The 26,896-nt window shown below is 49.0% G+C and overlaps 1 protein-coding gene across 1 annotated transcript in view; it reads left to right on the top strand.

Annotated features, from left to right (window-relative positions):
- Positions 1 to 26,896, top strand: part of LOC139262451 (collagen alpha-1(XXIII) chain-like) — a 354,416-nt gene that overhangs the window by 203,670 nt on the left and 123,850 nt on the right. The window contains exons 7-8 of the mRNA XM_070877639.1: positions 4,455 to 4,481; positions 26,319 to 26,408. Of these exons, the coding sequence (XP_070733740.1) occupies positions 4,455 to 4,481; positions 26,319 to 26,408 (117 nt within the window). The remainder of the gene's footprint in view (positions 1 to 4,454; positions 4,482 to 26,318; positions 26,409 to 26,896) is intronic.

The following is a 26,896-nucleotide window of genomic DNA, read 5'->3' as shown; positions in this document are numbered from 1 at the left end:
TCTCCCTAACATCTGTCTGAGCCTGAACCACACTGTTCATAACCTTGGTGTCATATTTGACCCTGAAATGAGCTGCCAACCACAAATCTGCAGCATAACTAAGACCGCCTATTTCCACCTCCGTAACATCGCCCGTCTCCGCCCTTGCTTCAGCTCATTCGCTGCAGAAACCCTCATCCATGACTTTGTTCCCTCTAGGTTTGACTATGCCAACACACTCCTGACTGGACTACCACATTCTACCCTACGTAAACTTAGTCATACAAAACTAAGCTGCCCATGTACTAACTCTCACCAAGTCCCGTTCGCCCATCACCCCTGTGCTCGCTGACCTACATTGGGTCCCGGTTAAGCAACGCCTCGATTTCAAAATTCTCATCCTTATTTTCAAATCCCTCCATGGCCTCGCCCCTCCTTGTCTCTGTAATCTCCTTCAGCCTCACAACCCCCTGAGATATCTGCGCTCCTCAAATTCTGCCCTCTTGTGCATCCTTCAGTTTTAATTGCTCAACCATAGGTGGCCGTGCCTTTTGTTGCCTCGGCCCCAAGCTCTCCAGCTCTCTATCTCTCTTTCCTCCTTTAAGGCACTCTTTAAAACCTATCTCTTTGACCAAGCTTTTGTTCATCTAATTTTTCCTTATGTGACAAATATTTTGTCTTGTAATACTCCTGTGAAGCGCATTGGAACATTTTACTATGTTAAAGATGGCATATAAACACTTAGGGCCCCAAGTTTCCACATGATTTGCACCTGATTTTTAGGAGCAACTGGTGGAGAACGGACCAGCTTAGAAATCGCAATTCTCCACATATTTTTTTCTGCAGTTCTAGTCAGGTAGAACAGTTCTACTTTGGAACAGAATTTTTTCTTCAAAAGGGGGCGTGTCCGGCCACTGACGCCTGATTTCAAAGTTTCCACAGTGAAAACGTACTCCAAACTAAGTTAGAATGGAGCAAGTGAAGATTTTTGTAGAACTGAAAAAACCTGTTCTACACATTAAAAAATCAGGCGCAGGTTACAAATTAGGCGTCCAGAACGAGGTGGGGGGGGGGGGAAGGGAGGGGGGGAAGGGAAGTCATTAAATTCTACAATAAATCCTTATTTATACTTCTACAAATATTATACAAATAAATCCAACCTGAATAAACATTTATAAACAAAGAAAAGATTAAATAAACCATCTTCCTACCTGTGTGAAGGCACAGAGAATGCTGCAGTCAGCCTGAGGCGCCCGTTCTTCCCGCGGGGGTGAGGCGCCTGTTCTTTCCCGCGGGGGGGGGGGGGGAGGAGGCACCCGGTCTTCCCGCGGGGGGGGGAGGAGGCGCCCATTCTTCCCGCGGGGGGGGGGGAGGAGGCGTCCGTTCTTTCCCACGGGGGGGGTTGGGAGGAGGCGCCCGTTCTTTCCCGCGGGGGGGGGGGGGGAGGCGCCCGTTCTTCCCGCGTGGGGGGGGAGGAGGCGCCCGTTCTTCCCGCGTGGGGGGGGAGGAGGCGCCCGTTCTTCCCGCGGGGGGGGAGGAGGCGCCTGTTCTTCCCGCGGGGGGGGCGGGGAGGCGCCCGTTCTTCCCGCGGGGGGGGGGAGGAAGCGCCCGTTCTTCCTGCGGGGGGGGGGAGGAGGCGCCCGTTCTTCCCGCGGGGAGGGGGAGGAGGCGCCCGTTCTTCCCGCGGGGGAGGGGGAGGAGGCGCTCGTTCTTCCCGCGGGGGGGGGGAGGAGGCGCTCGTTCTTCCCGCGGGGGGGGGGAGGAGGCGCTCGTTCTTCCTGCGCGGGGGGGGGAGGAGGCGCTCGTTCTTCCTGCGGGGGAGGAGGCGCTCGTTCTTCCCGCGGGGGAGGGGTGGGAGGAGGCGCCCGTTCTTCCCACGGGGGGGGGGGAGGCGCCCGTTCTTCCCGCGGGGGGGGGGGAGGCGCTCGTTCTTCCCGCGGGGGGGGGCGGGGAGGCACCCGTTCTTCCCGCGGGGGGGGAGGAGGCGCCCATTCTTCCCGCGGGGGGGGGAGGAGGAGGCGCCCGTTCTTCCCGCGGGGGAGGGGTGGGAGGAGGCGCCCGTTCTTCCCGCGGGGGGGGGGGAGGCGCCCGTTCTTCTCGCGGGGGGGGGAGGAGGCGCTCGTTCTTCCCGCGGGGGGGGGAGGCGCCTGTTCTTCCCGCGGGGGGGGCGGGGAGGCACCCGTTCTTCCCGCGGGGGGGGAGGAGGCGCTCGTTCTTCCTGCGGGGGGGGGAGGAGGCGCTCGTTCTTCCCGCGGGGCAAGGGGGGGAGGCGCTCGTTCTTCCCGCGGGGGAGGGGTGGGAGGAGGCGACCGTTCTTCCCGCGGGGGGGGGAGGAGGCACCTGTTCTTCCCGCGGGGGGGGGGGAGGAGGCGCCCGTTCTTCCCGCGGCGGGGGAGGAGGCGCCCGTTCTTCCCGCGGGGGGGGGGAGGCGCCCGTTCTTTCCCGCGGGGGGGGGAGGCGCCCGTTCCTCCCGCGGGGGAGTGGGGGGAGGAGGCACCCGGTCTTCCCGCGGAGGAGGCGCCCGTTCTTTCCCGCGGGGGGGGGGGAGGCGCCCGTTCCTCCCGCGGGAGAGGGGGGGAGGAGGCGCTCGTTCTTCCCGGGGGGGAGGAGGCGCCCGTTCTTCCCGCGGGGGAGGGGGGGGAGGAGGCGCCCGTTCTTCCCGCCGGGGGGGGAGGAGGCGCCCGTTCTTCCCGTGGAGGGGGGGGAGGCGCCCGTTCCTCCCGCGGGGGGGGGGGGAAGGAGGCGCCCGTTTTTCCCGCGGGGGGGAGGGGAGAGGAGGCACCCGTTCTTTCCCGCGGGGGGGTGGGGAGGGGAGAGGAGGCGGCTGTTCTTTCCCGCGGGGGGCGTAGGAGGCGCCCGTTCTTCCCGCGGGGGAGGGGGGGGGAAGGAGACAGTGAGAAGGCTGCAGGAAGCCTCAGTGCTGATGTGCTGATGACAATGTGCTTTTATTAAAAAATGTTCAAAAATTAAACAGCTACAAAGAACTACAAAAATGGCCGCGTGCCAATGTTTTTTTCACACTGAGCATGCGCGAACGCTCCAACGCGCACGCGCAGCGTTGCCGGCAGGAAAAAAACTAATTTAAATAGTAACCGCCCCCTCCCACTTACAAAATCGGCGCGAGTGTAGGCTCCGCCCCCCTGGGCGCCGCGCCAGGCAGACAAGGAGCTGCAGAACGCTCCAGAATCGCGATTTTTTTTTTTTTAGGCGCCGTTTTAGGCGCGAAAAACGGGCGCCCAGCCCCGTTTTTTATCGTGTGGAAACTTGGGCCCTTATTGTTGTTGTTGTTGTTGAAAACTGTCCTGAATCCATTCTAGAAATGATTTGTCTTTTTGCTTCTTTCAGTCCATGTGAAAACTACAATCTCCCATTATAACCACATTTTATTTGATACATGCTTTCCTGATCTCTGTGTTTATACAGTATTATCAGGAGGAATGTAGATAACTCCTCCTGGAGCGTTGCATCTTTCCCTGTTCCTTAACTCTAACCATATTATTTCCAATGCTTGATCACCCTTACTGAGATCCCTGATTTCTACCGCTGTATTGTGTATTTTATCAATATTACTATTCTCCCTCCATTCTCAATTTCCCTGTCTTCCGTGAAGGGTTTGTGCCAAATGTGTCTGGCTTGATTTTTAATGGAAAAGCTGTGTTTGACTCCTGGCCTCCATGCTAGCTGACATTGTTAATGGCTGTCTTTACTGAGGCACTCTCACTCTCCCTTTTCAAAATGGTCATCATTACCTCCTCCTCAAAGAACCAATACATCGTCCCCAAATACTAGCCCATCTTTAACCTCTGTTTATACTCTGAAGTTCCTCAAACCACCATCACCACATGTACTGCAGTAGTTCCAGAAGGAGGCCATCTACTAAAGGCAACTAGGAATCATTAATAAATGAGATCTTCCAGCATCGCGCCGATTGAGAACAAATATAAAAAGGAACTTGGCAATGCCACCTCGCTCCATGCCCACCTCTCCCAGAACTCCCTGTTTGAATCCCTTTAGTTTGGATGCACTCTGCTTGTAGCATTGAGACTGCTCTGGCCAAAGTCATGAATCTTATATGACTGTGACCATGGTGCATTATCCCAAAGTAGCTCTGGATTGGAATCTCACTCAAAGTCCATAAGGATGCTGTAGAAAAATGAAAACTAATAAATTAAGGAATACTCTTCAAGGACAGGGCTAAAGCCCATTGTTGGAGCAGATGGCAGAAACGTTACTCTGCACCGAACAATGATGTACCTAAGAAAAGAAAGTTGTTGTTGTTTTTGAGAACACTTGCTGTTGATACTGGGTGGCAAAAGTGGAAAATGTATTTTATTTCTCAGTACTGATATCCCTCATATTGACGTGCCTGAATATTCACCATAAAATGTTCAAAAGGAAATTAAAAAGCAGTGATGAATGATGAATTGCATAGTGTGCATTAATTACAAACAATCTTTCATAATTTCATTTTCTAGGGCCATTCTGGACCAAAAGGAGAAAAGGTAGAGAATTGTTTATTTTATTAGTTAAATTATAATGTTTCTACTTGTCTTATAGTATGTTTTCTATTTGTCATTTGTTGTTCTTGCTGAAATTCCTTATTCGATTGTTGTCCCAGCTCCCAAAATACACTGGCAAGAACAACTGCATACAAAATTGTATTACTTGATGCTACAAAACTTAATGAACTGTTCCATATTTAAATAAGCTGCATGCTTTAATTATTCTAATTAGGGTGTTTTAATATGAAGGTCATCACTGAAATGCTTGCTTTTATTATTACGGTCCAGTTTTCCTTATTTTTTAAAATAAAAATACACAACATTAAAAATGTCTAATAATCCAAACAGGTGGTCCTGCCAATGTTGGAGATAGTGGGTGAATAACTTTATTTTTAACTTTAAAAGCGCTCGGGCTAGATTTTACAATTTTGTTCAGATCGCCCAAAAATGGGCGTTATTTCCGGTGTGGGAGGTAAAAATGGGCTTTCATGATCATAGAAACATAGAAAATAGGTGCAGGAGTAGGCTATTCAGCCCTTCGAGCCTGCACCACCATTCAATAAGACCATGGCTGATCATTCCCTCAGTACCACTTTTCTGCTTTCTCTCCATACCCCTTGATCCCCTTAGCCGTAAGAGCCACATCTAACTCCCTCTTGAATATATCCAATGAACTGGCAATAACTACTCTCTGCGGCAGGGAATTCCACAGGTTAACAACTCTCTGACTGAAGAAGTTTCTCCTCATCTCAGTCCTAAATGGCCTACCCCTTATCCTAAGACTATGTCCCCTGGTTCTGGACGTCCCCATCCAGTCCCGTCAGAATCTTATATGTTTCTATGAGATCCCCTCTCATCCTTCTAAACTCCAGTGAATAAAGGCCCAGTTGATCCAGTCTCTCCTCATATGACTGGCATATCGCTGGCTTCTCGCCCTTTGTCAAAGCACCTAGTCTCCATTTTTTAAATTGGGCGTTCCCGCGAGCGATATGAAATGGGTGGCAGCGTTAAATTTCTCTGACCTTCTGCCATAAAGTGTGGCCGTCCTTAGCAACGGCATGGCAACGCTCGATTCCCACGATTCAGAAGGTCAAGGGTCAGCATGACATGCGCAGAAAAGGAGACAGAGAGAGAGGGAGCTGAGAGGGACTGAAGGTGTGTGTTGGTGTGGTGTGGCTGCTTTGGGAGGAAGGAGGGAGAGTTTAGAACAAATAGGGAAACAAAAATTAGCTGTTACCAGTCACATATTTTACTAAATTTGGCCTATAATGGAGGAAGAGGAGGTGGTGACACAGCACGCTGTGGAGACTGACGCTGGCGAGAGCAGTGAGCTGGGAGAGGAACACATTGGAGGGCGCAAAAGAGCCAGGAGTTTCTCGGACGAGGCAAATGCCTCCCTCCTGCAGGAGGTCGAGTTACGCTGGGGTGATTTGACACAGGGAGGGCGTGGGAAGCCCACTCCAAAGGCCTACCAGAAGATATGGACCGAGATAGCAGAGGTGATCTTGTCAGCGACCAACAAAGTGCGTGAGGGCAACTAATGCCGCAAATGATGGAACGACCTTGTGGGATCCGCAAGAGTAAGTATTACATTTATTTACATGTACTTATGTATTTATATAATTTGATTTGTAACAGTCATGAGTGACTATCAGCAGATGTGAGGTCTTTCACTTGTACCAGAAATGTTGTAGTCAAAGCCTGCGGTCACGGTGTACGTCTTTAGGTAAAGAATGATAATTATCATAATAATCATGATTACATCTGTCGGTTATGTGTTGTATCAGTCTCTCTGACCGTACCTAGCAATGACATTACACAATGATCTCATGCCATGTCGTCCTGTCACCTTTTACAGAAGCTATTGATGATGAGGTCCATGCAGAGTCGAACGGGTGAGGGGCCACCAGTCCCCAGTGACATCACTAAGATGGAGTTGCGGGTGCTCACACTCGTGGGCAAGCACATCCAGCCAGCCACAGAAGCATCTGCAGACCCTGAAGTGAAGCGATGTGAGTAAAGTTGACACCATTGTGTGATGTAAAGTCAATAGTTGCCACACCCACTCATATCCGAACAATCATATATGATAGATGATTTCTAAAATTGTCCTAGAAATAATGCTGGCCTAATGAAAATCATTGCAATGCAAATGTGTTGATGGTCATGAAATGTGATGTCAGTGATGATTTTGATAGCGGTGGTGCTTTTGTTGTGCATATGCTGTGTGTAGCGCTGGAATCACCTTTTGACCCTAGCACTCCCTTCTTCTCTAATAAGCTCATTTGTGTTTTGCAGCTCAGCCAGCAGCGCGGCCCCTGGCAAGACCACAGAGGCCGGAAGGTGAGGGCACGGGGCCGGACTCGGCGGACGATCCTACATCTGCTGAGGAGCTCCGATTCTCGCCCATCAATCCACTGGGTCTGTTCTCTACAGATGAGAGCGCCGACTTCGAGAAACCTGGATTGCCATGCTCCAGAAGCCATTCCATCCCAAAGCCATCTCATGCTCCTCCGGTCATTCCCGCCTCCACTCTGGAGGTACCAGGCCCAAGCACGTCACCACAGGGCACCCCATTTGTCCCCAGGATGGCACCGACCCCTCGGAGGTTTCGTGGACGCGGCAGGTCTGTTCCACAAGCGCCACATGAGAGCGGGGACATGGTACAGTTGACCAGGAGGACTGTAGACATTGGTGACCAGCTCCTCGAAGCATGGGGGGCATATCCTGACAGCTGGCCACCATGACTGAGTACGTTCCGCGGATGGCGGTGGCCCTGGAGGCGATAGCCAGGAATATGCTGCCACAGGCCTCCCAGTGGTCCCAGAGCATGGCACTCCTCCCCTAGTTCCCGCACCACCACTACGAATGACAGATGAGAGGCAGGACGAAGATCCTGCTTCTGCATCAGAGAATGTTGCCCCCTCGGCACCCCTCCATTCCCGTACCCGTGCAACCACCGCTTCTGCCTTCATCCCCCAATGAGGCACCACCTGAGGAGCTCTTTGGCCAGGCAGCGTGGAGGGGAAGGGGTAAAGGTGGGGAGAAGGAGGAGAGGGGGAAAGGAAAGTGAGGTGCATGTCCGCAGGTGATGGCTGTGTTATATCTCCATCTGGGTGTATGCAATTTGTTGTAATGTATGGGGGGAGGGGACCACCCTCCTGCTTTGCCTTTGTATTCTGTGTTGCTGGACATGTTGAACATTTTATTGATGTCAATGGTGGAAAAATTGGGGTATGGGCGGGGGTTGGGTGTTTTTGCCTGTGATACTTCCGATTTCAGTCCAATGTTGGTATAAAAACATTTTTATTGAACATAACCTTGTTGCGCATTGTCTCAGATAGCTGGACCGTTACACACTGGTGATTCCTTAATATGAAAGGGTTAAATAAAACTTAACTTCAATCAACGTAAACTTTAACTGGCACCAAGGTAATGGGCACCATTTGATGTCTGAGCTGCACACACACAGCAGTGTGTCAGCGTTGTCACTCACAGCAATATTCTTTCAGGCAAATTGTTCAGATATCAGCTCCTCGCGTAAGAGTCTTGCAGCTATGTAGCCACCACGGGCCCTTTCCTGCAGTCTGGAGGGGGTCGTGGGCATGGTTGCATAGCCAGCCGGATTGTCTGGCCCTAGGTCAGTGTCCAGTCCCTCGTCGTCCTCTATCTCTCTCTCCTGAGGTGGAGCATCAGTCCCTTCTGGCAATTCTTGGCCCCTCCTGATAGCCAGATTGTGCAGCATGGACCACACAACCACAAATTTAGCTACTTGCTCAGGGTTGTACTGTAGCTCTCCTCCTGAGTGGCCCAGACATCTGAAGTGCTGCTTAAGCACAATTATTGTTTTCTGGACCACATTGTGTGTGTCTCTGTGGCTCTGGTTGTATCGCTTCTTGGCCTCGGTGTGGGTGTCACGCCGGGGGTTCATCAGCCAGGTGGCTAGGCCATATCGGTTGTCACCAAGTATCCAGCATTGTCCTTGTGGCTGACTCTTAAAGATGTCAGAGACAGCACTCTCACGCAGGATGTGAGCACATCGAAGCTGCCTGGACATTTGGCATTCACTGCTATTATGATCTGGTTTTGGTCGACAACTAGTTGGACCTTCAGGGAGTGAAATCCTTTTCTGTTACTAAAAAGCTCCAGGTCCTGCGAAGGTGCCCGCATGGCGATGTGAGTGCACTGTATTGCTCCCTGCATTCTGGGGATCTTAGCAATGCGGCAGAATGCTCCAGCCCTGTCAGTCTGAGCCTCCATGATCATGGGGAAGCTGATAAAGTCCATCCTTCTCGCATACAGGGCCTCCATGACCTGTCTAATGCAGTGATGGGTTGCATGGTGAGACAGAGGGCAAATCTCGACCACGGAGGCCTGAAAGGAACTGGCCGCGTAGAAAGACAGTACCGCAGTGACCTTGACCTCAACCAACACTGATGTCCTGATGGCAGGTTGCATATATGGCCTGATGAGCTCACATATTTCATTGATCACCACCTTGTGGAAGCGCAGTCTCCGAACGCAGGTGTGGTCGGACACGTCGAGGTAAGACCTCTTTTCCCTGTGTGCGGGGTGTGTATGGTGTGGCCCTCCTCCTCATTCTTGCACGTCTTAAATTGGACACATAATGATGTGCATAACACATTGAGCCATCTGCACTCTGCAGCATCTGCGTATTAATCGATGCAGGCTGAGAAATGGCTGGCCCCATTGCAATCAAAGTATAATAGTGATTGATCAGAAGCAATAATTTCCTCACTAAAATACACCTAGAGTAAACCCCCAATAGTCCAGAGTCAGAAAATATGTCTGTTGAGATGGTCACTTCACCTGAGAAGAACTCCAGAGTCAATCCAAACTCCCCTGAAATTGAAGCAGCCTTTTGAATTAAGCTGTTATGTATATAAACATTATGTGTGTAAGACTTGCCACCAGAGGGCGCACCTGTTGGAGACCCAAGGGTCACCTGCACACCTCATGCAAGCGAGTGTGAAAGGTTGTCTGCCATGCTGCTTAGGCACTCTGGAGTTTGATTAAAGAGACTAAGGTCACATCAGGTTAAGTTTACAATACTCAGTCTTGTGGAGTTATTCAAAACATAACAATTGGTGACGAGCAACAGATCATGAACTTTCACGCGATTATGGCTGCCATTGGTATTCTTGAGCGACTTGTAGAAGGTGATAATTGGGAAGCCTTCGTTGAACATCTCGACCAGTACTCCGTGGCCAATGAGCTGGATGCAGATGATAAAGCGATCAAGTGCACGGTGATTCTCACCATTTGTGGGTCTACAACATACAGCCTCATCAAGCATCTGCTAGCACCAATGAAATCAACGGAAAAGACATATACAGAGTTGTGTACGCTGGTTCGGGAACAGCTCAAGTCGAAGGAGAGCATCTAAATGGCCAGGTATCGCTTCTATACGCACCATCGCTCCAAGGGCCAGGACGTGGCGAGTTATGTCGCTGACCTAAGACGCCTTGCGGGATCTTGCGAATTTTCTGGATATTTGGGGGAAATGCAGCAGGACTTTTTCGTGCTTGGAACCGGCCACGAGGTCATTCTTCGCAAGCTGTTGTCTGCCGAATCCCCAAACCTGAAAAAGGCCATCACGATAGCCCAAGCTTTCATGTCCATGAACGATAACACTAAACCGAAATCTTCTCAGCATCGAAGCTCATCGGCAAGTACTGTGCATAAAATAACGCCGTTAGCAGGCAGAACTGTGCATGGCCAGGCCTACACATCTGCAGCTGCAAGACCTAGGATGACTCAGAGTCCGCCATGGGGCGTGAATGCAAATCCATTAACACCATGTTGGCGCTGCGGGGGTAATCATAGAGCCCATCAATGTCGATTCAAGCACTATGTGTGCAAAGGTTGCGAAACAATGGGGTACCTCCAGCGAATGTGCAAACGTGCTGCGACTCACCACGTGGCAGAGTCGGCAGAAGATGGTCGATCCGAAATGGATCACACAAAACGAGTAAGGGAGGCAACTCAACCCGAGGCCGAGGAAGAAGTGCATGGGGTACACACCTTCACCACCAAGAGCCCTGCTATAATGCTGAAAGTCAAATTAAGTGGCATTCCAGTTTCCATGGAGTTGGACACGGGAGTGAGTCAGTCAATTATGAGCCAGAAGGCTTTTGAGAAACTGTGGGGCAACAAGGCACAAAGGCCCAAACTGAGCCCGATATTATACAAAGCTGTGCATTTACACCAAAGAGCTCATACCCGTCATTGGCAGTGCGGCAGTGAAGGTATCGTACGATGGAGCTGTGCATGATTTATCACTGTGGATTGTACCAGGCGATGGCCCAACACTGTTCAGCAGAAGCTGGTTAGGAAAGATTTGATGGAACTGGGATGACATCAAAGCATTATCTTCAGTGAATGACGCCCCGTGCACTCAAGTGTTGAGCAAATTTCCGTCGCTATTTGAACCAGGCATCGGCAACTTCACAGGTGCCAAGGTGCAGATCCATCTAGTCCCTGATGTATGGCCTGTTCATCACAAGGCTCGAGCGGTTCCATATATGATGAGGGAGAAAGTCGAGATCGAACTGGACAGACTGCAAAGAGAGGGAATCAAATTGCCAGTTGAGTTCAACAAGTGGGCTAGCCCAATTGTTCCGGTGTTGAAAAGCGATGGCATGGTCAGAATCTGCAGAGACTACAAGGTGACCATCAACCGAGTCTCGTTACAGGACCAGTATCCACTACCCAAGGCGGATGACCAGTTCGCAACATTCACAAGGGTAAGTTGTTCATCAAATTGGATCTTGTGTGTCTGTAAAGCATGCACTCCCATGTTCCGCCACCAGGGAGCTCATCCCCTTAAGTCCCAAGGGATCCCAGCATCCCTTGGGAGCACTGTATATAAGCCGGCCCCTAAGGCCTGTTCCTCACCCTGGAGTGTCTTATTAAAGACTGAGGTCACTGTTACTTTAACCTCCCTGTATGCAGTCTCATCTGTGTTAGGAACACAATAACTGGTGACGAGAATACGAATCCAACGCAAAGATGCAGCAAACTGTGGGCATCCTGGAGAAGTTCTCGGAGGGTGAGGACTGGGGAGCCTATGTCGAACGGCTAGACCAGTACTTTGTAGCCAATGAGCTGGACAGAGAAGGAAGCGCTGCAAAAAGGAGAGCGGTCCTCCTCACAGTCTGCAGGGCACCGACCTACAGCCTCATGAAGAATCTTCTGGCTCCGATGAATCCCACAGATAAGTCATAAGAGGAGCTGCGTACACTGGTTCGGGAGCATCTTAACCCGAGGGAGGGCTTGCTGATGGTGAGGGATCGGGTCTACAGGTGCCAGCGATCTGAAGGTCAGGAAGTGGCGAGTTACGTCACAGAGCTAAGGCGATTTGCAGGACAATGTGAGTTTGATGGCTACCTGGAGCAAATGCTCAGAGACATTTTTGTACTGGGCATTGGCCTCGAGACCATCCTACAAAAACTTTTGACTGTAGAGACACCGAACTTCAGTAAGGCCATTGTGATAGCACAGGCGTTTATGTCCACCAGTGATAACACCAAACAAATCTCTCAGCACACAAGTGCTAGCAATGTTCATAAATTAACAGGAACTGTGTTTGCGAGCAGAAATGTACAGGGCAGAACCCACGAGTCTGCAATTGCCAGCAGGCCTCATGTGACCCAGATGACTGAGTCCCCAACAAAGGATGCATGCAAAGCAATTCACACCTTGTTGGCGTTGTGGAGGCTTCCATTCAGCCTATTCATGCCACGTCAAAGGGTATGTTTGCAAGAGCTGTGGAACAATGGGGCACCTCCAACGAGCTTGCAAACAAGCTACAAGCTCTGCAAAACCTGATAACCACCACGTGGCAGAGGAAGATCGGTCCATGGTGGATCAAAGCTATTTCGAGCCTCAGAGAGAGGAGGCAGATGCTGAAGTACAAGGGGTGCACACATTTTCGACGAAATGTCCACCTATAATGCGAAACATAAAATTGAATGGCTTACCCGTAGCCATGGAACTGGACACTGGCGCTAGCCAATCCATCATGAGTAAAAAGATGTTTGAGAGACTGTGGTGCAACAAGGCATTCAGACCAGACCTGAGCCCCATCCACACGAAACTGAGAACGTACACCAAAGAGCTTATCACTGTCCTGGGCAGCGCCATGGTCAAGGTCACCTACGAGGGCACGGTGCACGAACTGCCACTCTGGATTGCCCGAGCGATGGCCCCACACTGCTTGGAAGGAGCTGGCTGGGCAAAATCCACTGGAACTGGGATGACATCCGAGCACTATCACATGTGGATGAGGCCTCATGTACCCAGGTTCATAACAAATTTCCTTCCCTTTTTGAGCCAGGCATTGGAAACTTTTCCGGGCTGAAGGTGCGGATCCACTTGGTCCCAGAGGCACGACCCATTCACCACAAGGCGCGAGCAGTACCTCACATGATGAGGGAGAGAGTGGAAATCGAGCTGGACAGGCTGCAACGCGAGGGCATCATCTCCCCAGTGGAATTCAGCGAGTGGGCCAGCCCGATTGTTCCAGTATTCAAAAGTGATGGCACAGTCAGGATTTGCGGCGATTATAAAGTAACTATTAATCATTTCTCGCTACAAGACCAATACCCGCTACCTAAGGCAGACAACCTATTTGCGACGCTGGCAGGGGGCAAGACGTTCACCAAGCTCGACCTGACTTCGGCCTACATGATGCAGGAGCTGGAGGAGTCTTCGAAGGGCCTCACCTGCATCAACACGCACAAGGTACTGTTCATCTGCAATAGATGCCCGTTTGGAATTCGGTTGGCTGCAGCGATCTTCCAGAGAAACATGGAGAGCCTACTCAAGTCGGTACCACACACTGTATGGTCTTTCAGGACGACATACTGGTCACGGGTTGGGACACCGCTGAGCACCTACAAAACCTGGAGGAGGTCCTCCAGCGACTGGATCGCATAGAGCTGCAGCTGAAGAGGACGAAATGCGTCTTCATGGCAACAGAAGTGGAGTTTTTGAGGAGAAAGATCGCGGCGGATGGCATTCGGCCCACAGACGCCAAGACAGAGGCTATCAGGAACGCGCCCAGGCCACAGAACATCACGGAGCTGTGGTCATTCCTGGGACTCCTCAACTATTTTGGTGACTTCCTACAGGGGTTAAGCACCCTTTTAGAGCCCCTACATGTGTAATTGACAAAGGTGAGAACTGGGTATGGGGGAAAAAAACCAAGTCATTGCTTTTGAGAAAGCCAGAAACATTTTATGCTCCAACAAGCTGCTTGTATTGTATAACCCGTGTAAAAGACTTGTGTTAGCATGTGACACGTCGTCATACGGAGTCAGGTGTGTATTACAACAAGCTAACATTGCGGGAATGTTGCAACCTGTCGCCCATGCTTGCAGGAGCTTGTCTAAGGCCGAGAGGGCCTACAGCATGATTGAAAAAGAGGCATTAGTGTGTGTGTTCGGGGTAAAGAAAATGCATCAGTACCTGTTTGGCCTCAAATTTGAGCTGGAAACCGATCACAAGCCCCTCACATCCCTGTTCGCTGAAAATGAGGCGATAAATACTAATGCCTCAGCCCGCATACAAAGGTAGGCACTCGCGCTATCAGCGTATAACTATACCATCTGCCACAGGCCAGGCACCGAGAACTGTGCGGATGCTCTCAGTCGGCTACCATTGCCCACCACGGGGTGGAAATGGCGCAGCCTGCAAACTTGTTGATGGTGGCGCAGCCCGCAGACTTGTTGATGGTCATAGAAGCGTTTGAAAATGATAAATCGCCTGTCACGGCTTGCCAGATTAGGACTTGGACCAGCCAAGATCCTCTGCTGTCCCTAGTAAAAAAACTGTGTACTGTATGGGAGCTGGGCCAGCATCCCCGTTGAAATACAAGAGCTAATCAAGCCGTTCCAGCGGCGAAAGGACGAGCTGTCCATTCAGGCAGACTGCCTGTTGTGGGGTAACCGCGTAGTGCTACCAAAAAAGGGCAGGGAGACGTTCATCTCGGATCTCCACACCAAACACCCGGGTATAGTAATAATGAAAGCGATAGCCGGATCCCACGTGTGGTGGCCCGGTATTGACTCTGACTTAGAGTCCTGTGGACGGCAATGCAGCATATGTGCTCAGTTGAGCAACACGACCAGAGAGACACCACTAAGTTTGTGGTCCTGGCCCTCCAGACCATGGTCGAGGATCCATGTCGACTATGCGGGCCCGTTTCTCAGTAAAATGTTCCTGATGGTGATGGATGCTTTTTCAAAATGGATTGAAGGTGAAATAATGTTGGGAAGCACCGCCACCCCCACCATTTAAAGCCTGAGGGCCATGTTTGCCACCCACGGCCTGCCTGACATACTGGTTAGTGACAACAGGCCATGATTCACCAGTGCCGAATTTAAAGAATTCATGACCCGCAATGGGATCAAACATGTCACCTCGGCCCCGTTTAAAGCAGCCTCCAATGGGCAGGCAGAGCGAGCAGTACAAACCATCAAACAAAGCCTTAAACGAGTCACAGAAGGTTCACTCCAAACCCGCCTGTCCTGAGTACTGCTCAGCTACCGCATGAGACCTCACTTGCTCATAGGGGTGCCCCCGGCTGAGCTACTCATGAAAAGGACACTTAAAACCAGACTCTCGCTGGTTCACCCCAACCTGCATGATCAGGTTGAGAGCAGGCAGCAGCAACAAAATGTAAATGATGGTCGCACCACTGTGTCACGGGAAATTGATCTGAATGACCCTGTGTATGTGCTAAACTATGGACATGGTCCCAAGTGGATTGCGGGCACGGTGATAGCTAAAGAGGGGAATAGGGTGTTTGTAGTCAAACTAGTCAATGGACAAATTTGCAGAAAGCACCTGGACCAAACGAGGCTGCGGTTCACAGATTGCCCTGAACAACCCACAGCAGACACCACCTTTTTGAGCCCACAACACACACCCAAAGGATCAACGACACCACGCCGGACCAGGAAATCGAACCCATCACACCCAACAGCCCAGCAAGGCCAGGCTCACCTAGCAGCCCTGCAGGGCCAACAACACACCAGCCCAATGAGGGCACAGCTAACACACCAGAACAGACATTTGTACCGAGGCGGTCCACCAGGGAAAGAAAGGCTCCCGACCGCCTCACCTTGTAAATAGTTTTCACTTTGACTTTGCAGGGGGAGTGATGTTGTGTATCTGTAAAGCATGCACTCCCATGTTTCGCCACCAGGGAGCTCATCCCCTGAAGTCCCAAGGGATCCCAGCATCCCTTGGGAGCACTGTATATAAGCCGTCCCCTAAAGCCTGTTCCTCACTCTGGAGTGTCTTATTAAAGACTGAGGTCACTGTTACTTTAACCTCCCGGTGTGCAGCCTCATCTGTGTTAGGAACACAATAGATCTAACCTCCACTTGCATGACACAGGAGCTGGCTGAATCTTCGAAAAGATTGACGTGCATCAACACGCACAAAGGATTGTTTAAAAACCACAGATGCCCCTTTTGGGATTCGCTCGGCTGCTGCCATTTTCCAGAGGAACATGGAGAGTCTGCTGAAATCGGTTCCGCGCACCGTTGTGTTTCAAGGTGACATCCTGATCACCGGTCGTGACACCATCAAACATCTGCAGAACCTGGAAGAGGTTCTAAGTCGACTGGACGGAGTGGGACTCAGACTGAAACGCTCCAAGTGTGTTTTCCTGGCGCCAGAGGTCGAATTTTTGGGGAGAAAGATTGCGGCAGATGGCATCAGACCCACGGACTCAAAGACAGAGGCCATCAAGAACGCATCCATACCACAGAATGTGATGGAGCTGCATTCGTTCCTGGGACTCCTCAACTATTTTGGTAACTTTCTACCCGGGTTAAGCACTTTGCTGGAACCATTGCACATGTTGCTACGTAAGGGTGACAACTGGGTTTGGGGTAAATCTCAAGAGACAGCCTTTGAGAAGGGCAAAAACCTGCTATGTTCTAACAAGTTACTTGTATTGTATGACCCATGTAAACGTTTAGTGCTAGCTTGTGATGCATCTTCGTATGGGGTCGGCTGTGTGTTACAGAAAACCAATGTATTAGGCAAACTACAACCAGTTGCATATGCGTCTAGAAGTCTATCTAAGGCTGAAAGAGCCTACAGTATGGTCGAGAAAGAGGCATTAGCATGTGTATACTGGGTTAAGAAAATGCACCAAATACCTATTTGGACTCGGGTTCAAGCTTGAAACCGACCACAAACCGCTCACTTCGCTGTTTTCAGAAAGCAAAGGTATAAACACCAATGCTTCATCCCGCATCCAAAGATGGGCACTAACATTGTCCGCTTATGACTTATCCGCCACAGATCAGGCATGGAGAACTGTGCTGATGTCCTCAGTCAGCTACCATTGCCCACCACCGGGGTGGAAATGGCATAACCCGCAGATTGCTTCTGGTCATGGATGTTTTTGAGAGCGAGGGGTCACCCGTCACGGCTCGCCAGATCAGGGCCTGGACCAGCCTGGACCCTGTGCTATCACTAGTGAAAAGTTGCATCCTCAATGGGAGCTGGTCGGCTGTTCCCGGAGAAATGCAAGATGAAATTAAGCCGCTTCACCGACGTAAAGATGAAATGTCCATCCAGTCAGATTGTCTCTTATGGGGTAATTGCATGGTTTTGCCAAAAAAAGGGAGGGAAATGTTTATACGCGACCTACACAGTACCCACCCAGGCATAGTCATGATGAAGGCTATCCCGGGTCACATGTTTGGTGGCCCGGCATTGACTCGGATTTGGAGTCATGCATACACCAATGTAACACTTGCTCATAGTTGAGCAATGCACCAAGGGAGGCTTCACTGAGTCTGTGGTCATGGCCCTCCAAACCGTGGTCCAGGATCCACGTAGATTTCCTGGTCCCTTTCTTGGAAAGATGTTTTTAGTAGAAGTGGACGTTTACTCTAAATAGATTGAATGCGTAATCATTTCATCCTGCACGTCCACTGTCACCATTGAAAGCCTCCGGTCCATGTTCGCCATCCATGGCTTGCCCGACATCCTTGTCAGTGACAATGGACCGTGTTTCAACAGCTCGGAATTCAACGAGTTTATGACCCGCAATGGCATTAAGCATGTCAGGTCTGCCCCGTTAAAGCCCGCATCCAATGGTCAAGCGGAACGGGCAGTCCAAACTATCAAGCAGAGCTTGAAACGCGTGACGGATGGCTCCCTGCAGACCGTTTATCTCGGGTTCTGCTCGGCTAGCGGACGCGACCCCACTCGCTTACCGGGGTTCCCCCGGCGGAATTGTTAATGAAGAGAGCACTCAAAACCAGCCTCTGCTTAGTCCACCCAGATCTTAATGATCATGTGGAAACCCAGCGTCACCGGCAAAACATGTACCACGATCGTGAGGCTGTATTGCGTGACATTGATGTAAACGACCAAGTGTTTGTCCTTAATTATGGTCATGGATCCAAATGGGTTGCTGGCACTGTCTTGGCCAAGGAGGGGAATAGAGTGTTTATTGTCAAACTATGTAATGGACAAATGTGCAGAAAGCATTTGGATCAGACCAAACTGCGATTCACTGACAACCAGGAACAACTTGAAGAGGACATCACCATCATCGATCCGCCAACACACACTCAACCAGCCATCGGCCTCGCCCCGTCAATCAAAAGGATGAACCCACCATGCCCAACAGTCCGGTCAGACCAGTGCAGCAATGGCCCGACCAACTCACCCATGCCAGGGTTCGAACTCAGGCGTTCAACCAGGGAGCGAAGGGCCCCGGACCGCCTCAACTTGTAAATAACTTTTATCAAAGACTTTGGGGTGGGGCGAGGGGGTGGGGCGGTGGGGAAGAGTGATGTTATATATGTAAACATTATAACAGTATGAGACTTGCCACCAGAGGTCGCACCTGTTGGAGACCCAAGGATCACCTGCACACCTCATGCAAGCGAGTATAAAAGGTTGTCTGCCATGCTGCCTAGGCACTCAGTCTGAATTAATAAAACTCCAAAAGTCACATCAGTTTAAGCTTACAGTACTCAGTCTTGTGGAGTTATTCTAAACATAACAGAAGCGACCTGCGATTTTAAAAATGGGACCCACACCACTGGCTTTAGTTCAGAACAGTTACACTTTTTCCCGGGCGTTTTTTGGGCGAGCGATATTGTGGACGATAAGTGTGCGAGATGCTGAAAGTGATGGTGGGCGATCTCCTGGGTGTTAGTTTTGGCAAATGTGATCTTTATGACAAAAAATAATGGGCGGGCGATATTATTGAATCTCACCGTTAATTCCGTGCAGAAACTAACGCTGGCTGATATTATGGGCGTTGATTTCGCCCATTCTGATGATTTTGCCCCCAAAAAGTGGGCGGGCAGTATTATTTTTTCCTGGCGTTATGCACATGGGAAAAGTAACACTCGCCGATAAATTTCCGAAAAATGTCCGTCAGTTTCCATTTTGTGGTTAAATGGGCGATAAATAGACATTATAAGTCATTTCAGCGGTAAAATGGACGTTAAGTGGGCGTTATGCATGCAAAAAACATGGAAATCTAGCCCCAGATGTAAGTCAAAAATAAATGATTTCTCAGTCATACTTTAATTGTTATTAGTGAATATGGCTTCTTTAAAGATTTTGAAAAATAAAGGTCCTCTGTTTTATTTCTACTTAAATATAGTGGATTCATACAATTATTTCAATATTCAAAGGGTTAAATATTCCTTGTCCTACAAATTATCAACAATTGAAATATGTGGCTGATGAAAGCAATAGAATATACTGGACAGTGTGTTGCTCAATATAATGGCCTGGATTTCATGGTCAGCGACTTACCTACAAAGGAAAAATGGCAAGCGAGTTATGCAGGTATCCTTCATGAGGTACCATGCAACACAGGACTAATTCCCATACTCTTGAGTTCCCGGTTTCAGTTCCATACCAAGTAGAAGACAGGGGAGAGGGTAAAATCAGGGAACAGTTGTCTTTAGACAATCCTCTTGCATATAAGTTTAAAGTGACATTAGCACAGGACTGGACATCAGTTGGCTGATGTCCTCTGCCCGCTTGGCTCTGGAATTGCTTAGCCTAGGAAAATCTTTGTACTAAAATTAGCAATTATAACAAGCTTGCAAATCCTTGCCCAAGGCACTAACAGAGATGTTTCATTGTTTGTGCTGATATGAATTTTGTTCTTATCTTTACATTATGTTCTGAAAGTTTAACAAGCAAATTGAAAAAAACAGCATTAACAACAAAAAGCATTTATATACAAAAGAAAAATAATGCGGATGTTGGAATCTGGAATAAAAACACAAAATGCTGGAAATCTCAGCAAGTCAGGCAGCATCTGTGGAGAGGAAGCAGAGTTAATGTTTCGGGTCGACAATCCTTCGTCAAAACATTTATATAACATCTTTTAATGTAGTAAAACATACCAAGGCACTTAAACCCAAGTCAGCCTTCTTAAGAGCCAATTCATACAGAATATGGAACAATAACGGCAGAAGTTATTAACTTCCTGTCATTCCTGATGATGAGTTTCTGATGTCTTAGAATTGCACAAGTTATGAGCGTATACTCAAAACCAGTTCATGTGTGAATGCTATGAGAATCGTGGGCATAGATGGATTTTGGCTGTCAGCACAGCAGGAAGAGAAGCAGAAAGTAACTGGGGAATGTAAAAGGCTTAGCAGGACTGTCAACTGCACCAAGCAATCTTCCCAGTGCTGGGCTGGCAACCAAGTTCAAATGACTTTGTCAGTAAGCCACCTTTTCACGATTGCTGGTTGATCCCAAAATGAGTATATCAATGTAACAATGAAGTGTGTGTGTGTGTGTGTGTGTGCAGGGCCAGATTTGTATTGATGCAAAGTAGCACACTAAGGCTGTGATTTCACCTACTTGGGCGGCTTCGAGGTGGGAGAGTGCAGTGGCGGGAAATGACCCCGCTGCTGCGTTGATTCCGCTGAAAAACAAATCTCCCCCTAATGAGCCTTGTTAAGCCCACCCTGCGCGTTTCCCAGCCCAATTAAAAGGAGTGGGTCTGGTGATGTCAACGGATGATGCAATTCTAGGGGGTATATTTAAAGGGACCATAGCTCCATTTGCTGCCACTTGCAGTTTCACACAATTCAGCGCTGGGAGTGTGTGTAGGTGTGGACTATGAGTGCCCAGCGCAAAAGAGCTGCACCTCACTTCAGTGATGACTCCCTCCATCATCTTGGGGGGCGGGGGGGGGGGTGGTGTGAGAGGACATGTGGAGGTTCTCTTCCCTACGGTAGGAAGAGGACTCCCCAGCAGACGAAGGCAGCGTGACTGAAGATTGCGCAGGAGGTGACGGGGATGTCAGTGGTGATTCATACCTAGATGCAGTGCTGGAAGAGCTTCAACAATCTTCTAAGATCAGGAAAAGTGAGTATAAAGCCACACTTACCTTGTTGCTGCTGTGCCTGTCATCATATCCCCATCACTCTGCATTGCCAACCCTACTCCTGCATATCCTTACTCACCTCAACATCCCTTGGACCTTCAACCATCTACATTATCAGGTCCCCATCTTATTATGCACTCCTCACCCTCAACCTCATCTTAATGCAATGACAGCAACTAACAACACAAAAGAAGGCAACTTGGTACTGGCACTCCACTGTATCATAGTCTCCCTCTAAAGCTCTATCCCATTCAATTCCTTACACTCATTCCATCGCTCTCACTCAACCTTCTCTTTCCCTCCTTGCAGGAAAAGATAGCTCACGATGAGAGGGAGAGAACAGGAGGGGGCCCTCAACAAGCCATGGCATATTTGACCACTGCAGAGGAGGCAGCACTGGAGTGGTCGACCTGCTGGGAGTGGGAGAAGGAGAGAGGGGCTCTTTAGAAGAAGCTGGTGACAGAATTATTTTTCATACACTTGCATGGCTTTCATCAGTCACTCATATGGGGTCTGATATCAACAGAAAATAAATGCTCAAATGTGGATAATGGTATGTGTCTGCAGCCGACATCTCATATATCTCATATATCTAACTGATGTGTTTACTCTCCCACAGGTCCATCAAAATCTCCCCCCCACTGTCCAGGAGGAGCCTCCTGCCTCTGAGGGTGCAGTGTCACCTCAGACAATGCAACCCAGCACCAGCGCACAGACGCACACCTTAGTGGGTCCATCGCAAGATAAAGTATTGTTAGCACCTGGTGCCTCAGATCATGTGAGCAAGAGCTGGAGGTGGAGACATTGACAGCAGTGGAAACTCCTCGTCAGAGGGCGTAGGTGTCCCCGAGCTCTGCTCGGGACCATCCAAGAAGAGGGTGATCCTGGAGCTACAGGAACAAGTGCGGGAGGCTCTGACTGGTTTCACAACCTTAGTAACTGTGAGTGTGCAGAGAATGAAGGAGTCCTTCTTCAACGTGAGCACCACTGTGGCGCAGTCATTGGCAACTATAGCTTCCTCCATGGATAGGATGACTACCTGCATGGAGAAAATACTGCAACAGCTTCATGCGAACATGGTTTCACTTCAAAATAGATGGGCATCTATGGAGGAGAGAAACCAGAGGCTCATAGACGTCCTTTGTAGGAGGAATGTCAGTATAGACATGGACCCACTGAAGTGCTGCAAGGTGCTCTTTAGCTACTTGCTAACAGGGAAGTGCGGGTAGCCCATGAGAGGGATGATGGTGGGAGGGAACATGAAAGTGGGGTCTCCTCTCCAAGCACTCAGACTTCCTCTCCCTTGCCAATCCCTCTATCAGAGCCCCAAATGCCTCCCTGGACAATGATGGCTGAGAATGCCCCTGCACAGTTTCAGGGGGGACAGACTTTGGCGGGGGCCTAACAAGCTTCAAAACCCAGAGGATGATCGCCAAAGGCATCTAAGGAGGCGCAGCAAAGAAGTGAGGAGGCTGCCTCTGCCTCTGCTGAAGCCACAGGGGTAGCACCACGTAGAAGCACTCAGAAAAGAAAGATCGCACACAAATAATCACAAGGGTAGTCACTCGGGTGTTTTTCAATATCATTATCATGTTTATATTATATGAAATAGTTATAATAAATCATTTATTTGTTACACTTTGCAGTCATTGCCAAATGTGCTCAAATGGAAGTGGCAAAGTGAATGGTCAGGGCTCGTTTCACATCAACAATGGTGGTGAGAGTGAAAACAAGGGACTAGTCATTGTTTGACTGCTCTATGGTGTTGGTGTGAGGTGATGCCAACCTGACACCTATGTCTGAGCTGCATAAAGTTAATTAAATCTGGCATTGATTAGGGCATCTGTGGCGTGATGGGCAGCAACGTACTCACGTACTGGTCGCAATGACACCGCCAGCTCCTCCAGGTCTTTGTCATCCTCGTTTGCAACCTCATGGTGCTCCTCCGATGAGGCTGTGCACTCTGTGCCGTCTCCTCATCCAGCGCTCGTCCTCGCTGCTGTACTATGTTGTGCAGGGCGCAGCAGACCACGACTATTCCGGAGACCCTGGCTTGGTGTGCACTGAAAGGCTCCTCCAGATCTGTCGAGGCTTCTGAAGCACATTTTCAGCAAGCCTATTGTTTGTTATATGACACATCTCATCCGGATGTGGCTTTGATTATAATGTCCCTCAGCTTCAGTTGTTGGCCTCCTCAAAGGGGTCATGAACCACGTCTTCAGGAGATAGCCCTTGTTTCCAAGCAACCAACTGGAAAGATTTCTTGGCAGTGCGAAAAGCTGAGGAATGTTAGAGTGGCGCAGGATGTAAAAGTCATGGCAGCTTCCCGGGAACTTGGCGCACACATGTATGATAATCTTCCTGTGGTTGCAAACCAGTTGCATGTTGAGGAAGTGGAACCCCTTGCAGTTAACAAATACTATTGGGTTCTGATGGGGCGCCTTGCACCCGTGGGAAGGCAGCTAGAGTGGCAATGCTGAGCGCCTGCTCAGTAACACTGACTTCATCAGTGGCAAAGTGGATATAATTGGCGGACCTGTTAAAGAGGGCATCGGTGATCTGTGAGATGCATCTCTGGGCGGCCGACTGCCAGATGCTGCAGATGCCTAGAAGGAGCCTGAGGTGAAGATGTTGAGGGCGCTGGTGACTTTCACAGCCATTGGTAAGGGGTGTCCACCCGCTCCTCTGGGCTTGCAGGTCTTGCTCCAGCAATCCGCAAACATCAGCGATGACCTGGGGCGCGATAGCCTGAGCCTCCTTTGGCACTGCTGCTCAGTCATATTGAGGAAGCTCATCCTCTGTCTGTATACCCTGCGTTGGGGGTATCGCCTCTGGCGCGGTGCAGCCCTGCACTGCCCTCTGCCCTGTGCAGCATCAGGTGGTTGAGGAGAAGGTTGGTGCTCTTGTTGCTGCTCCTGGTGTGCCTGGTTCTGCTGTGATTGATGGGGGGTCATCAGATTGTGAGCACCAAGCTGAGAGAGCATAAATCGTGCCCATTCTGATGTTAAATATGGCAGCTGAAGTTGAGATGACAGAAGCAAGCTGTCAATGGTGAGATATGTTGTTCCAAGGTGGTGACAGTGAATAGAGAGTTTACTCCAAACACTCCCAAACTGTATAAAGCTTAAAAAGTGTCATCCAAATCCTGAAGGCTCCAGCTTCTAAGACTGGAAAGTCAACAGCTGTGCAATGGTAGATGTTATACCACTGTTACAGCAATGGAGAGTCGTTGAAAACCCTACCTACTTACCTGACAGGATCCCTGAGTGACGTGAACCTCGTGCAAAAGATGGAAAATGGTAAGTAGATGGTAAAATGTTGTTTAAGCACCTTTTAAAGACCCTCTTAACTATTTCAATTGCTCATCTGCCGCTAAGTGTCGAGTCTGTAAAACGCAGGCAGACCCGGCACTTGGGAAACTGACACGGAGGCGGGTTCAGAGTGGAATCCCGGCCCGCTGTCAATCTTTAATCTTTTAGATTTTGACAGCCTCCGAACCCGCCTCTGAGCACCAGCAATAATGTGTAGGCATGTGAAATTTAAAGGGGCAATTAAGAGATGGTGTCCAAAAAGGGGGCAACATTCTGCAACATCTCTTGCCATTCAACAACATTTGCTAAGGCTGAAGAGGAGAGGACTAAGAAGTGGTAGGCAAAAGTGATGAGAAAGGAAACTCAAGGTGCTGCAGACATGAGTTGCAGGCAAATGACAGAACAGCCTAGCACCTGACTGTCTGTTTAATGGCTTCTAAAGTGGAGATAAGGTGCTTACGAGAAGCATAGCCCACTGTCCACTCCACATCACCATTCCCAAAACAAAAGCATTTCATTTAAAGATCTGATTGGTCTTTCTGATTCAGATTCGATTTACAGGATAATTAAGGCTGTTTTTTTTTTGCTGTGGGTGCAGTTTAAACCAAATGGTTAGTGGTGGGTTTTAGACCAGGACAACAGCTTACACTCAAATTCACCCTCTGCATTGCTTAAATGAAATGATTAATCTTTTTTTTGTTAAGTTAAGACTTTGAACAGCAACCCAATTTTGTTTTCTTGAATTAATATTAGAATATAAAACATTAATCATTATTAGGATACTACTGATGTTTTACAAGATGTGTCACACTAATTCATTTTACAAATGCTGGGGGTAAAATTCAACTTGAGCAATGAGGACTGAAAGGAATATAACTGGAGTATAATGGACAGCCAATCCAATCTCACCCAGTTTGCAGTCCAGCTAAATTGTATTTTATCGCCACTGTTTTGTCTTAGAAGCATAGAATCAAAGATTGATTATTCTCAGAGGCTATTTGGCCCATCTTGCCTGTGTTGGCTCTTTGGTAAAGCTATCCAATTAGTCCCATTCCCCTGCTCTTTCCCCATAGCCCTGTATTTGTTTTTCCCTTCAAGTATTTATCCAATTCTCTTTTGAATGTTACTATTGAATCTCTTCCCATCACCCTTTCCGGCAGTACATTCCAGATCACAACAACTCGCTGTGTAAAACATTTTTTTCCCTCATGTCAACAAACAGAGGGCATAGATTTAAAGTAATTGGTAGGAGGTTTAGAGGGGATTTGAGGGGGATTTTTTTTACCCAGAGGGTGGTGGGGGACTGGAACTCACTGCCTGAAAAGGTGGTAGAGCCATAAGCCCTCACCACATTGTAAAAAGTATTTGAATATGCACTTGAAGTGCCATAACCTACAAGGTTACAGACCAAGTTCTGGAAAATGGGAGTAGGCTGGATTGTTTTTGTCAGCCGGCGCGGACATGATGGACTGAAATGGCCTCCTTCCGTGCTGTAAATTTCTATGATTATCTGAGTCACCTCTGCTTCTTTTCCCAATCACCTTAAATCTGTGCTTTCTGCTTACTGACCCTTCTGCCACTGGAAACAGTTTCTCTTTATTTACTCTATCAAAACCATTCATGATTTCGAACACCTCTATCAAATCTCCTCTTAACCTCTACCCAAAGGTGAACAACACCAGTTTCTCCAATCTCTCCACATAACTGAAGTCCTGCATCCCTGGTACCATTCTAGTAAATCTCTTCTGCACCTTCTCTAAGGCCTTGACATCCTTCCTAAAGTGCGGGGCCCAGAATGGAACACAATATACCAGCTGAGGCCTAACCAATGTTTATAAAGATTCAGCATAACTTCCTTGCCTTTGTACTCGATTCCTCTATTAATAAAGTCAAGGATCCCATATGATTTTTTTTTTAACAGCCTTCTCAACATGTCCTGTCACATTCAAAGATTTATGTACATCCACCCCCCCAGGGTCTCTCTCCTCCCACCCCTTTTTAAAAATGTACCATTTAGTTCATATTGCCTCTTCCTCATTCTTCCTACCAAAATGTATATCTTGTTCAATACTTGTTATGTTTTGCCTCAATGTATAGGGTGATCAAGGTCATTCTGGACCATCAGGTCCAACAGGTCCACCGGGAGAGACAGGAAAAGATGGCGCTCGTGGAGATCCAGGTGCACCTGTAAGGAAACTTATTGCCTGTTCAAATACTCAGCATGTGTAGGCTATGAAATATATTTTGTGTAATTAATGTTCTTACTCCTCAGTTTTTATTTAGTATGTTTTATAGTAACCACAGTGTGGGTGAAACTGGTCTTTGACTGTAGCACAAACGGGATATTAATGAATTGGCAGGCATTTTCACCCTCCCGATTTTCCAATCGAGCAGCATGTAAAATAGACTGCTGATTTGTTATCGCCCATTCTGTGCTACTGCTAAAGACAAATTTCAGTCCCCGTAATTCTTCACGAGTCCACAATCATTAAATGATGATTTTAAAAAGCAATTTTGAAAGAAGCTGCTGCAGGTGTAGATCTTCAGTACACAGGAACATAGGTCTGAGCAAAGGCTTTAACACAATTGGTTTGATTCTGCAAGCAACAGTTCTATCTAGCAAGGCTTCACCCAGGGAGCCTTGTCTTGCACAATTAACCCTCTAGTGGTTAATT

This window comes from Pristiophorus japonicus, chromosome 4 (assembly GCF_044704955.1).
Source record: "Pristiophorus japonicus isolate sPriJap1 chromosome 4, sPriJap1.hap1, whole genome shotgun sequence".
Taxonomy (NCBI): Eukaryota; Metazoa; Chordata; class Chondrichthyes; family Pristiophoridae; genus Pristiophorus; species Pristiophorus japonicus.
This window is presented reverse-complemented; position numbering and strand designations above follow the sequence as displayed.